The 12,579-nt window shown below is 39.2% G+C and overlaps 1 protein-coding gene across 1 annotated transcript; it reads left to right on the top strand.

Annotated features, from left to right (window-relative positions):
• The first annotated feature begins 1,071 nt into the window (after nt 1–1,071).
• Clec1b (C-type lectin domain family 1 member B) lies at nt 1,072–8,199 on the top strand. Its single transcript, XM_057785430.1, has 6 exons — nt 1,072–1,221; nt 2,497–2,592; nt 3,644–3,769; nt 3,914–4,065; nt 6,035–6,141; nt 7,988–8,199. The coding sequence occupies exons 1-6, from the start codon at nt 1,158–1,160 to the stop codon at nt 8,130–8,132; spliced, it is 690 nt and encodes a 229-aa protein (XP_057641413.1). The 5' UTR covers nt 1,072–1,157; the 3' UTR covers nt 8,133–8,199.
• The last annotated feature ends 4,380 nt before the right edge of the window (nt 8,200–12,579 follow it).

Below are 12,579 nucleotides of genomic sequence, written 5' to 3'. Positions count from 1 at the left end.
TCATGTTCTCCCTCCTTCTGCTCCTCATTTGGACCTTAAGAGCTCAGACCGTTGCTCCAAATTGAAGTATATATCCTAACTAAGGGAGCCATCTTAGGGTTGGCAAAAGACTTGACTCTAGAGGGGTTCGCAGGTGTCCAGGGAGATGTCCCCAGCTGGTACCTTGGGCAACTGAGGAGAGGGAACCTGAAATGACCCTATCCTATACTGATGAATATCTTACATATCACCTTAGAACCTTCATCTGGCGATGGATCGAGGTAGAGCCAATGTAATTCTTTAAAGCCCATTTCCTTAGAGCTGAGTGATGGAATGTTCATCACATTGTGATTGAAAGAGCTTTAGGAAAGCAGCCCCCTTTTGCTGAGCAAAATCACGCTCAGAATAAAAGAATATCATTGAAATTTAGATTTTCTTTAAATCTAAGAAATTCATTTTGAAGTGAAATATTATCTAAGGAAAATATATTGTCACAAGTTATGTAATTATTGGATTTTTTTTTTCCTTCAGTGCCTAGGACTAAGCAATCTTGGGTTTATCCCATGTGGAATCTTCAATCTTTTTTTTTAAAAAAATAAACTGATTATATTAGATGCTAGAGTCTGAGTGAATTCTGGGTCATAACGAGGAGTGGTTCCTTTTAATGTAGGATTATAAGCATTTATTTAACATCAGATCTAATAATTCGATATTAGATTTGATGTCACAGTATGATGTGCTGTATATCCAGTTATTTTTAACCCATGAGTTTTTATAAGGAATCAGTTCACTTAAGTGATCATTGTTTGAACTTTCCTAGGGTTAAGATGAAGTGTGAACTTTTTTGTTCTTTAACAGGATACTCATGGTGGAACATCCCTTCACTCAGAACTGAAGATAAGAAAGCAGGAAATGAGCCCCAGATCTACCCTTTCACCACAAGTTATTATTATTTTTGTTTTTAGGTTCAAGTCCATGTATCTCAGAACTTCCATGAAAGGGCTTCCTGGAAAACAAGGCAAAACAAAACAAAACCCAATAGTCCCCATGAACATGAATCTACACCACTAGAGGAGAGGGGAACCCACTCTGGCAGGCACTGAAATGATAAGAGTGGACACTGGGCACGTTCTGCAAAGTCACTGAACTCTGAGCTCATTTGCAGTTCAAGGGGAGCCATGCAGGATGAAGATGGATATATCACTTTAAACATTAAGCCCCGAAAGCCAACTCTCAGCTCAGGTAAGAAGGCTCATTCAGCATTGTGGATATTAGTAGGTCACTACTACCTTCCCCTTCTCTCTCCTAGTGACAGGGGGCTTAATTTTTTTGTGTGTTTTCCTGAATGATATTCTGTCTCTGAAGCAAATGAGTGGGGCTTTTGCAGACATGGTTAGAATACAGGCAGCAAGAACAGAAGAAGGGATGTTGTCCTAAGACTGTTAGTATGTAATGCTGGGGCTTAGCAGCTGGTGGGACAAAGGGAAGGACAGTGTGAATACTCAAATGTCTGACAAATACCTTCACATTTTAAATTCCATTCTCATTCATATGATAGGAATTGGGCATGAGTGAGTAGTTACTGAACACGCTTAGAAAAAAAATGATTTTTTTTTCAAAAAATATTATGGAGGGAAGGACTTTTTAATCTGAACTTTTAAATTTTTCTTCTCTTTAAAATTATATAAAGTCATTGGGTGATAATTTTATTTAATATGCAAATCTTTTATAAAAAAGTATTTATGCAAAATATAAAATAAAAATGTTTTTAACTTTTAAAAAAATCTCTAATTTCTGAACACCAGATGATCCAGTTCTCCACTAGTCTCCACTGGAAGTCATTGTTTATGTGAATGAGGATGCAGAGAGGGGAGAGAGAGAGAAATACAGGTGGCCCTGGGAATTTTATTTTAGAATATACAGAGAATAGTCTATGGGGAACAGAGATGGATGAATGGTGTAAAGTAGGCCATTCTTTTGATGATGGACACCAAGGGAATGCAGGCAAAATATCCACCAATATTGTTTTTGTTGTTGCTTTAATTATATGTGTGTGAATATGTGTCTGTGTGTGAATGTGTGTATATGTATGCACTTGAGAGCTCATGCTGTGTGCATGTGTGAGTGCGTGTTAACAGGTGTACATGTGCCCTGTGGAGATCAGTGGGCAATTTTCAGAAGTAGGTTCTTTCCTTTCACCCTGCATTTTAGGAATCAAGCCCAGTCTGTCAGGTGTATGTGGTGATGAGTACTTTACCTGCTAAACCATCTCACTAGCCCAAGTTCAGTTGGGTTTTGAGACATGGTCTCATGTAGGCTAGACTTGCATTGAATTTGCTATGTAGCAAAAGCCGGCTTTGAACTCCTGATCCTTCTGCCTCCGTGACCCAAGTATGGGGCTGTAAGTTTGCTCTCTCCGTCATAGCTTGCAATGCTGGTTATGACAGTTCAAAAATCCCGAGAAGCACAAGGTGGCCTGACTGTCTTCTCTTTCGCATCTTTATTGTGCTCCCACAGCTGACTCTGCTTCTTCTTGGTGGCGTGTGATGACTTTAATTCTGCTGATCTCATCCATGGGGCTGGTTGTTGGGCTCGTGGCTCTGGGCATCATGTGTAAGTATTGGCTCCTTGCCAGGCCTTTGATCTGAGGAAAGCAGTACCCAGGAGTTCCTGGCATATTCTACTAAGCTTCCTAATTGTCTCATCTGTTTGTCACCTACTCCAAACATCCTGCATGCGACTGTGGATAGACCCCCAGGAAAGGAAAACTCAGAAGGGAGCGCTCCTTTTAATTTTTTTGTTAGTTAAAATCTTTCAGAATGCATTTGAGACACCCAGTATGGATTAAAGCTGTCTTTCTTTCTCCCTCTCTGCCTTGTTTAATCTAAGGCAAAGGCTATCCAGAACTTATTAATTTCATCAATAAAGCTGTGTCTTCCTGTGCGGAATCTTGTTTGTTCTAGTCTCTGTACATAAAATATGTCCCATCCCATTTTATTTACTGAAACACTAGTTTTCTATTTATGAATATCTAATCATAAGACTTTAATGAGGTCAAGCCATAATGTATGCTGCTAACTCATTTATTTTCTTGTTTTTAATAGATTTTAGAAAACTTTATTTAATTTTATTTAAATGGATATAAAAAGCATTTTAAACACCATAATAACAATATGTGATCTTTTTTCATGTTCTATTAAGTTAATTAAAATTTTAAACCGTTTTTATAAAAACTTAAAATAAGAAACCACACAGCTAAATTAAGCAGACTGAAAGTTCATGCATTTCAATAAACTTCTACACAGTTAGGACAACCATCCGCCCACACATTCCTAGATGGATTAATTCATTATTATACGCAGAACAGAATGCAAACGTGGGGCTTCTCTCATCTCTGTGAAGCCCACTTAGGAACTATCAGAACAGCTGCTTAGTCATGTGTTTTCGCCTCAGGACTTTCTCGTCCTCAGTTAATTCACGTGCTCTTTCATGCAGCCCTCGCTTGGTTCTTCGTATTTCATTTTTCACTATTCATTGATTTTTGTGCATCCGGTGAACTTTTCAACTACTGGCAGGCTTATAGACATGAAAGTTCACCGGCGAATCCTGCCATCATCTTTCGACCTTGAGACCCAGGGGTAATTTATCTCCTCTCTACATCTAGCAGTCACACAGCAAAAGTACCTGCTAGCTGACAAGGAAAGTCTCTCGGCCACTCTGCAACAACTGGCCAAGAAAGTCTGCCAAGAATTGATTAAACAATCAGAGCTCAAGACAAAGAACACGTTCGGTAAGTCTGGCTTGGAAATGTCATCTCTCCAAGCCCTGTGCGTCTGTCATGGTAACCGGAGGGAGGCCAACCAGAGCAAGAACGCTGCACCTGGGAAAAGCTTCTGCCAGATTCTGACAGTCCCAAACTCGGTCTCACTTTCAGAACACAAGTGCAGCCCCTGTGCCACAAAGTGGAGATACCATGGAGACAGCTGTTATGGGTTTTTTAGACGTAACCTAACGTGGGACGAGAGCAAGCAGTATTGTACTGAGCAGAATGCAACGCTTGTGAAGGCTGCCAGCCAGAAGACTGTGGTAAGGAGGGTCCAATGTCGAACACTTGGGACTTGAAGGAGAAAGCTCTCAAAGGAAGCAATGAATCTGTTTGCTTGTTTGTTTGTTTTTCTTTTTTTCTTGTGTTTCTTAATGGCTTGCAGTTGGTGCTCTTCTGAGAAATTTAGGAAGCTTGACAACAAATATAGAGCTAAAATATTCAATACTGTCATATTCCAAAATATCACTAGAGTGTTTTGTTAAGATTGGATTGTGTGTGCCTCCATAACAGCAGAAGTGGACAGTGGGTCAGGCAGGACAAGTCAGAAGGGATACTCCCACCACACTGATTCCAGTCTACATGAGCTTCTGTCCCATGCTGTAAGCCCAGGTTCACAGAGAAGTATAAAATTTAAATTCACTAAGCCGGGCAGTGGTGGTGCATGCCATTAACCCCAACACTCAGGGAAGCAGAGGTAGGTGGATCTCTGAGTTCAAGTTCAGCCTGGTCTCCGGACTGAGTTCCAGAACAGCAAGAGCTACGCAGAGAAACCCTGTCTCAAAAAACAAAAACAAACAAACAAACAAACAAAAAAACAAGTTCACTAAATAAATTTACTCAGTCAAAACAGGTGAGTTCTAGCACGCCAACTCCATTATAAAAGGATTAACTGCAGACGTGAAACTTATCATGGCTCTGATTACTACAGGCCAGTACCGCTTGAAAATTTGTAACATAACAAAGAAGCAATATCACTTTTTGAGAAAAAATTAAGGTTAAATATTAGTTGGATTTTCCCATCAAGTCCAAAGGAGAGATATCTTGGGCAGTGGAGATTTATGTCTTTATGGATATGTTTTAAAGAAAAGATCAGCGATTGATGGATTAATGGAAAGGTGGTGGGTGGCTCACACTTTATGGAAGTTAGACTCACAAGTGTCTTCCATGGAATGTTATTCTGAGAGTCACAAGTCTGTCCAGAAGCTCAAACCATTTTTTTGTTGCTATTATTACTTTCCAAGAGTGGATTCTTGCCTACTGTTGTGGGCTATACAAGGGCATAGTGAACATTTGGTTGCCTTTTGCTTTTCTTTCTAAGAGACTGAATGTCCATTCATCTAATAGTCAACCCATGTGTACTGGAACCACTCCAGGACCTAATCTACATATAGTAAAACCAAAAACCACAAACTTTTTTTTTTTAAAGCGTAGTTGGGCGGCCTTTAATTCCAACACTTGAGAGGCAGATATGGGCAGATCTCTGAGTTTGAGGCCAGCCTAGTCTACAGGGTGAGTTCCAGGACAGCCAAGGATGTTCCATGGAAAAACCCTATCTCAAAAAAATGGAGCAAACTAACTAACAAAAAACAAGTTATAACCAGGCAGGAAAAAGTAAATCAGAGCCAGATGTGGTGGCGCATGTTTATGTAGTCATAACTTAGGCTAGGACCACATGTTTGGAGCCAGCCTGATCTACACATTTAGAATCTATCTAAAAGGAGAAAGAAAGCATAGGAAAATGAAAACTTGGAAAGGTAGATGCATGTTGTTTACTAATTCCTTTAAGAAACACATGTATAGCTCTCTTTATCCATTCAACTAAAACAAATTAATATTTCCATGTATAAGATAATCAATAAAATCCAAGAACTTAATTTCAGAGAATGCAAAGCTTCTGCTTCCTGTCATCTGTCGTTGGTGCATTCACCCCGACTTGAATCATGTCTCCCTGGGACTCCAACCTTGAATTGATAGGAAATATAAAAATGAATCATAAAAGCCTAGGAAGACTAGAAAATTAGCTGTTTAATACAATTTCTTGTGGTTCTATAAATGTTTTAATATCTCAAAACAAATTAGTAAAATCCTAGATGTGAAATATAACCCATTAGTATCAACATAGCTGCATAATTCCAGATGTTTGCTGGAAGCTTTTCTTGTGAAATTGTGTTGCTGCCAGTGCGCAGTGCTGTGCAGACACTTAACATAGTATGGATTTGTTTGCAATAGGAATACATCACAAGCAGGATCACTTCAGCCCGTTGGATTGGATTATCACGCCAGAACTCTGATAAGGACTGGATGTGGGAAGATAGCTCAATTTTTCCCAAGAATATGTAAGTCCCTGGAAACTCAGCTAGAAGGCATTGCACAAAGTTTCGAGTCCCATATTTCTTATTGAACACAAGTTGCCTGACTACCCCACTGTGGGTTGTAGCTGCCAGTTATATGTGACTAATCTCTCTCTCTCTCTCTCTCTCTCTCTCTCTCTCTCTCTCTCTCTCTCTCTCTCTCTCTCCCTTTGTGCATGTGTGTGTGTGTGTGTGTCAATTGGTTGATTTTTTTTGTACTTTGAGAATAAATTTATCCTTTTCATTATTTTATGATTGGAATATTTACATCAAGGATATTTTCAGTATCTTTTTGACCAATGAATTTCCACAGATCAGGTACATTGTAGATCACAAGGCAATTCTAATGTCATACAATGAGGCTCCACCCTTCTAATGGCATTGTAGGCAAATGACCTCATTTCATTAAGAGTTGTGTTATTCAATATGGCTCTGCCTCTCCTTAATTTTTTAAAATTTAAAATTTATTGTGTGTGTTTGTGTGTGTGTGTGTGTGAGAGAGAGAGAGAGAGAGAGAGGGAGAGAGAGAGAGAGAGAGAGAGAGAGAGAGAGAGAGAGAGAATTTACATACCACAATGTATGTGAATGTAGGAAAGAGGACAACTTTAGGGAGTTGGTTTTCTCCTTCCACCATGTAGGTCCTGGAAATCAAATACAGGTCAGCAGACTTGCGAGTAAGCCCCTTTCCCCATGAACCATCTTGCTGGCTCTCCATACGGCCCTCTAATCACTAATTTCAACATCTTTTGTTTATTTTGAACAATGCTACATTCTCCCTGTCTAGAAATTATGATAAAAGCTTATACAATTTTATCATTATGTAAATACACAATTAAGTCAACATATATTTATGATTTACCTTGGACAGAATCCCAGAACACACAAATACATACAAACCTCCTGCAAACCTTGGGCTTATTGCTCATTGCTTACTACCTTGCTCACAATATTGCAGGAAAGTAGTGTTCTCTCTAAATTCTCAAGGAGTCAAATTCCTCTTTCCCTCCTGTATTCCCTGACCAAGTCATCTCTGTTGGTCAAGGCTATTTGAAGGCCACTTTCTCAGTGAGAGCAACTCTAATGGCTCACACTAAATCTTGCTCCTTTCGGCACACACCTGCCCTGTTTTCTCTTTACTGTTTTATTGTCTCATGGCTCTTACAACTGTCTGACATTTTCCTGTCTGCTTTTCTCTGGGCATCATACCAATTCCTCCACATTGGAATTTGAGTTTTTAAAAAGAAGAAACATTGTCTTTCCTCCTCCTTAATCACTGAACTATTTTGACAACTCGTTGGTTGGTGTCCATAGTTGTCTTCCAAGTAAATTAAACATACTTCCCTTGTCTCTCATTGTAAGCAATTATTTGGGGAATAGAGACAAATTTTCAGACAATTACCGGGTGCTGTTAGTTCTCAGCTCAACAGTACTTAGCCCATTTTATTTCTTGAGGATTTCCCCATGTTGTGCAGCTAGCTGCTGTCTCTATAAGAACATTCCATTTCTTCTCTGCTCATTTAAAATCTAATCTTATTTCAATACTGACCCAAAGTAAATTGTAGATAAAGCTTTGCTTGGCCTGTCAGAGCATGATGTGCCTCCTCTTCTGGACTCTTCTTGTACTTGTATTGACTTTCTCCTGACTTACACTGTACTAAATCGTTACTGAACTTTTCAAGTATGCAATGGACAAAGGGTTTATCAAAGATACAAAAGCTGTTTCGTTACCCACCTCAAGCCTCTAGTTTGATCAGCAAAACATGCATGTTCCTTGCTTTCTTAAGTACTCATCATTTTTTTTAAAAGTGTACTCTTTTTTTCTCATTTACAGGATTGATCTTTCTGGGAATACAAGAGAAAACATGAATTGTGCTTATCTTTATAATGGGAAAATCCATCCAGCTTCCTGTGAGGACAGAAATTATTTAATGTGTGAGAGGAAGGCTGGCCTGACAAGAGTGGACCAACTGCTTTAATGAAGAAGAATGAACAGGATGTCAGATAAGTGGTTGGTCATGCAATAAAAGATCTGGGCGAAAGAATTCCCAGTCATAAAACTGTTTATTTTGTTTTTTATATCATCCTTATACCACATATCTGGTCCTTTGTCTGCACACCAAAAAAAAAAAAAAAAAATCAAGTGATCAGAACTAGTGCTTTTCAGTATTTCACATTCTATTAACTTGCTTTTTTCCCTTCCATTCCTAATTTTCTTAATATCCTGTATTAATCCACTGCATCTTCAAATATACACACATAAAATTAAATTTAGAATAGGGCACAAAAGACAGCACTGTGTAAAATATCATAGTTAAAAAACACATCATGGGATAGTAGAAATAATGCAGATTGAATCTTTACAATAATTTAAATGGTATGACACCTTAACCAAAGAGCAACCATGAAGAAATTTATCTATCTGTCTGTCTATCTATCTATCTATCTATCTATCTATCTATCTATCTATCTATCTATCTTTGAGACAGGACCTTACTTTGCAGCCTTATCTCCCCTGAAATGAACTTTGTAGACCAGGTGCCTTCCTTTGCATTTCAAATGCTGTGGTTAAAGGGATGTGACTAGCTAATGAGGCAATTTTGTATTTTGTTTAACTTCCATTTTCTCATACATAAAATAGGTTGGTTTGGGAACTGGAAGATAAACCTGAATGAGCGTGTGTGTGTGTATAAATGCTAAAATAAATTAAAGTGATAGGATATTGTCTATATTATATATTTCATCAAAAATAGACCTCAGAGTTTTATACTTATACAATGACCATACAATTTCAATTATCTGTATAATTTATATACTTACAAGAATTTTCCAGACTACTGTTACCAGGAACTCCATAAATATGATTCCCATGTCTTGTTTGTCCATTGTCTGTGATGAGCACCAAGCATGTCCCTGACTCAAGGAAGTCATCCTAGGAGACAAAAGTTCACTCTCCCCAGTTCACACCTCTTTTCTCTCAATAGTGGTCACCTTCTTTACAACACAAGGAAGCTGGATTTGAGGAAGACTTCATGGGGTTTGTAAAACCCATAAATATTTATTGACAAAACAGTGTACAGAAGACAGAAGAAGAAGCAGAAGTTTTTATCTGGTTCTTTTCCTGATGGTTCTATGTTTGGTGTTTGCTGAATAACTCAGAAGTATTTATAGGGCCTGTAAGGAAGCACCTCTAACAGGATAAGAGGCAGAAGTCGTGCTTTCTCCCCCACAGCTTCCTTTGTTTAAGTAATGACAAAGTAGGATCATGAATACAGTTCATCTTAGCTGAGGTCTCTGTGAAAACTGAACATGCTCAGAAGGCTGAGGAGACAAGGAAATCTGTTTTAACACACATTCCCGTGACCCTGTTGTAAGCTGTCATTTCCTAGTACCTTTCAATAAATGTTGCCTTAACATGTACTCCCTGGGTGGTTTGGGACAAATGCTTTAGTCTCTTTAACACTGCTCCCTAGCTTACATAGTGAGCAGTTACCTTATCTAGAAGAGAATTGTGTTGATCTTTGATGTAATTATATAAAATATTGATCAGAGCATCAAGCACGCAATACTCAAAAAATACATGTTAGCTTCACAGTTCTACATCAACCAACAAATCCTTGGTTTATTTTCGACTCTCCATAAGGAAATAGAGTTCGGAGCTACAGAAAAACAACAGAATTTCTTTGATCTCTTGGTAGCAAATGCCAAGATCTTGGCCTTGCAAGATGGAAAGTCGACTTTTTCTCCTTTTCTCTGTAGGTGGTTATTCAGGACTTGATTGTAACTGTCTATTTTACAGAAACCAAGTGGAAACTAATAATTCAGAAACTATCCAAACATCAACCCTGTGCCTAGACTTTAGCATTTTTCATCTCTTAGTATGGGAAAAGACATATTCATATATAACTACATCACATGCAGGTTTAGAGGGAACATGTTTAATGCCCTGCTAAACATACACAGAAGGTGAAACCAACCACACTTTACCTACAAGACCTCTTCTTCCTTATTAGTTATGTCTAAGCCATATTGTGAAATGAGAACAGCCCAGATTCGACAACCAGAGCATTCCATCATTCCATTTCAAACACTCAGCATGAAACTCACTAAATGGATGGACTTCTCTGTACCCTAAGTTACAGCCCACTTACCCCTCCTGACTCATAGAGCTGTAGTGAGGAAGTAATTCCTGTGATAGGACTTTAAAATTGTTAAGAATGCAATGAATGACAAACAATAAATATTATCTGAAACAAACAAGCGTCCAAGAATGGCACCACTACATGTAGCATATGGATCTTTTGTTGGGAGAAGCCAATGAATGATAAAAATTTACCAGGAGTGGAATGCCCTGGGAAATACTGGATCTATCCAAGCTTGGGTTTCAGTGCTGATAAAATGAGAAGAGAAACTAAAAATGAGCAGCAGTTGATGAAGCTCTAGTTTCCGGGGTTAGTTGTGATCTTATTTGTTGCTGTGTTTCTTCCTCTTTTTTCCTCCTGGTAGAATTTAGCATATGCAAAGGTTTATCTGAAGTTCAGTCATTCTGTTTTCAGAATAGGAACTTCACAGAAAATGTTGGCAGAATGTGCTGGATGCTTTTTATTTATCCTTAATGACCCCACCTACCCCTTGTGTCTCAGGAAGCTAAATACAAGTAAATAGAATATATTTTCTGGAAAACCTCAGTCTCTGAGAGACATGGAGGCATGGTCAGATGTATAATTCAGACTCACTACATGTTTTGGTTTAGTAAGCTTTGATGTTCTGCATCCCAGACCCTAGCTCTAGTGAGGCAGACCACAAAGTCCTAGTGTGCACCCTTCTTTGTGCTTTAGGCCACAGTTGACATCAGTTCTACAATGCATGTTTTATTACTCTGCCTTTGGCTTCATTATTAACCTTTCCCCAAACTGTAGTCTTATTATTGAGTTCCCTTACAATACCTCTTGAATCTCTATCTCCATCCACACTGGAGCACCGGACTGAGCTCCCAAGGTCCTAACGAGGAGCAGAAGGAGGGAGAACATGAGCAAGGAAGGCAGGACCACGAGGGGTGCACCCACCCACTGAGACAGTGGGTCTGATCTAGTGGGAGCTCACCAAGGCCAGCTGGACTGTGACTGAAAAAGCATGGGATAAAACCGGACTCTCTGAACATGGTGGACAATGAGAGCTGACGAGAGGCCAAGGACAATGGCACGGGGTTTTGATCCTACTTCATGTTCTGGCTCTGTGGGAGCCTAGACAGTTTGGATGTTCACCTTCCTAGACCTGGATGGAGTGGGGAGGACCTTGGTCTTTCCACAGGGCAGGGAACCCTGACTGCTCTTGGGGCTGGAGAGGGAGGAGAAGTGGAGTGGGGGGAGGGGGAGAGGGGCGGGAGGAGGGGGAGGGAAATGGGAGGCGGGTAGGAGGCGGAAATTTTTTTTTCAATAAAAAATAAAAAAAATACCTCTTGAGTGTGCCATTTGTGATGAAGAACAATTGATCTACTGAGACTCTAAAATAAAAAAGAACATGCAACTTTGCAAGTCGTATGGACTATAAATTACTGAGAATTGACCTTTGGATGTAAGGACAAGATGCCTAGAGATAAATGATTTTTAAGAGATCAAATTTCTCAGTATCAATGCTGTAGTCAGAGGATGTGATGAAAATGGTTATCTGTCCAGTAAATAACTGATTCTTCCTCCAAGAGTAAAGTTATCTCTAGATGCTGCTGCCCAAGCAAACTCAATCTTCATGATCAATGTGGAAATGTAGTGGATAGGGGTGCTGGGATTCATATTACTTCTAGGTCATTGCTCAAGATACAAGTGTGGGTTTGTCACCTCCTCTTTCCATTCCACACAGCTCCAACATTCAAGAATATGGAAATAACCTAGGCCTCTTCTGGGAGAGAGCTCTGTCAACCACGATCCCTGGGGACAAACTACAAGGGAGATCTAAACAATCACAGTGTTGACTGGTATTTTGAAGTTTACTTATTTTAGCAGTCAGTTTTATCCTAACCAACAGACTGGTTGAAAATGAATTTAGGGATGTAATCCCTTCCACGTTTCCTTCTTTGAAAACCCAAAAGCTATGTACAAGTTGGTTTGTCTAGATTGGACTGACTTTATCTTTGTTCCCTGAGTCATCTTTGTGCTTTGTATCCTACTCTAGACTGAAGTTCGTTCTGTGTAGTTCATCTTCAGCATCAGCTACTGTAAGGGAATCAGAGCAACAGTATAATTTGACCATAGCCATTTTGAGTTCAGTACACTCTCATTTCTTCCTTTATTGAGTTATGTTTAAGTTTAAACTTTAAAGCTTCCACTTTCTGGATGATGATGGATGATGTTCCTACTCTGCACCTTAATCTCCAGTGCATTTTACAGCTGTGAAAAAGTAGTCAGTTCTGTTTTCTGTACCAACACACTC

Source organism: Chionomys nivalis, chromosome 1 (assembly GCF_950005125.1).
Source record: "Chionomys nivalis chromosome 1, mChiNiv1.1, whole genome shotgun sequence".
Classification (NCBI taxonomy): domain Eukaryota; kingdom Metazoa; phylum Chordata; class Mammalia; order Rodentia; family Cricetidae; genus Chionomys; species Chionomys nivalis.
The sequence above is the reverse complement of the archived record's forward strand: the minus strand, read 5'-3'. Positions and strand labels throughout refer to the sequence as shown.

What these genes read in the sequence shown, in the direction of transcription:
- Clec1b (XM_057785430.1), top strand. Translation starts at nt 1,158, where the DNA reads ATGCAGGATGAAGATGGATATATCACTTTAAACATTAAGCCCCGAAAG. An exon ending in CTGCCAGCCAGAAGACTGTG is followed by an intron (nt 4,066 to 6,034) that starts GTAAGGAGGGTC and finishes TGTTTGCAATAG; the next exon opens with GAATACATCACAAGCAGGAT. An exon ending in TCAATTTTTCCCAAGAATAT is followed by an intron (nt 6,142 to 7,987) that starts GTAAGTCCCTGG and finishes TCTCATTTACAG; the next exon opens with GATTGATCTTTCTGGGAATA.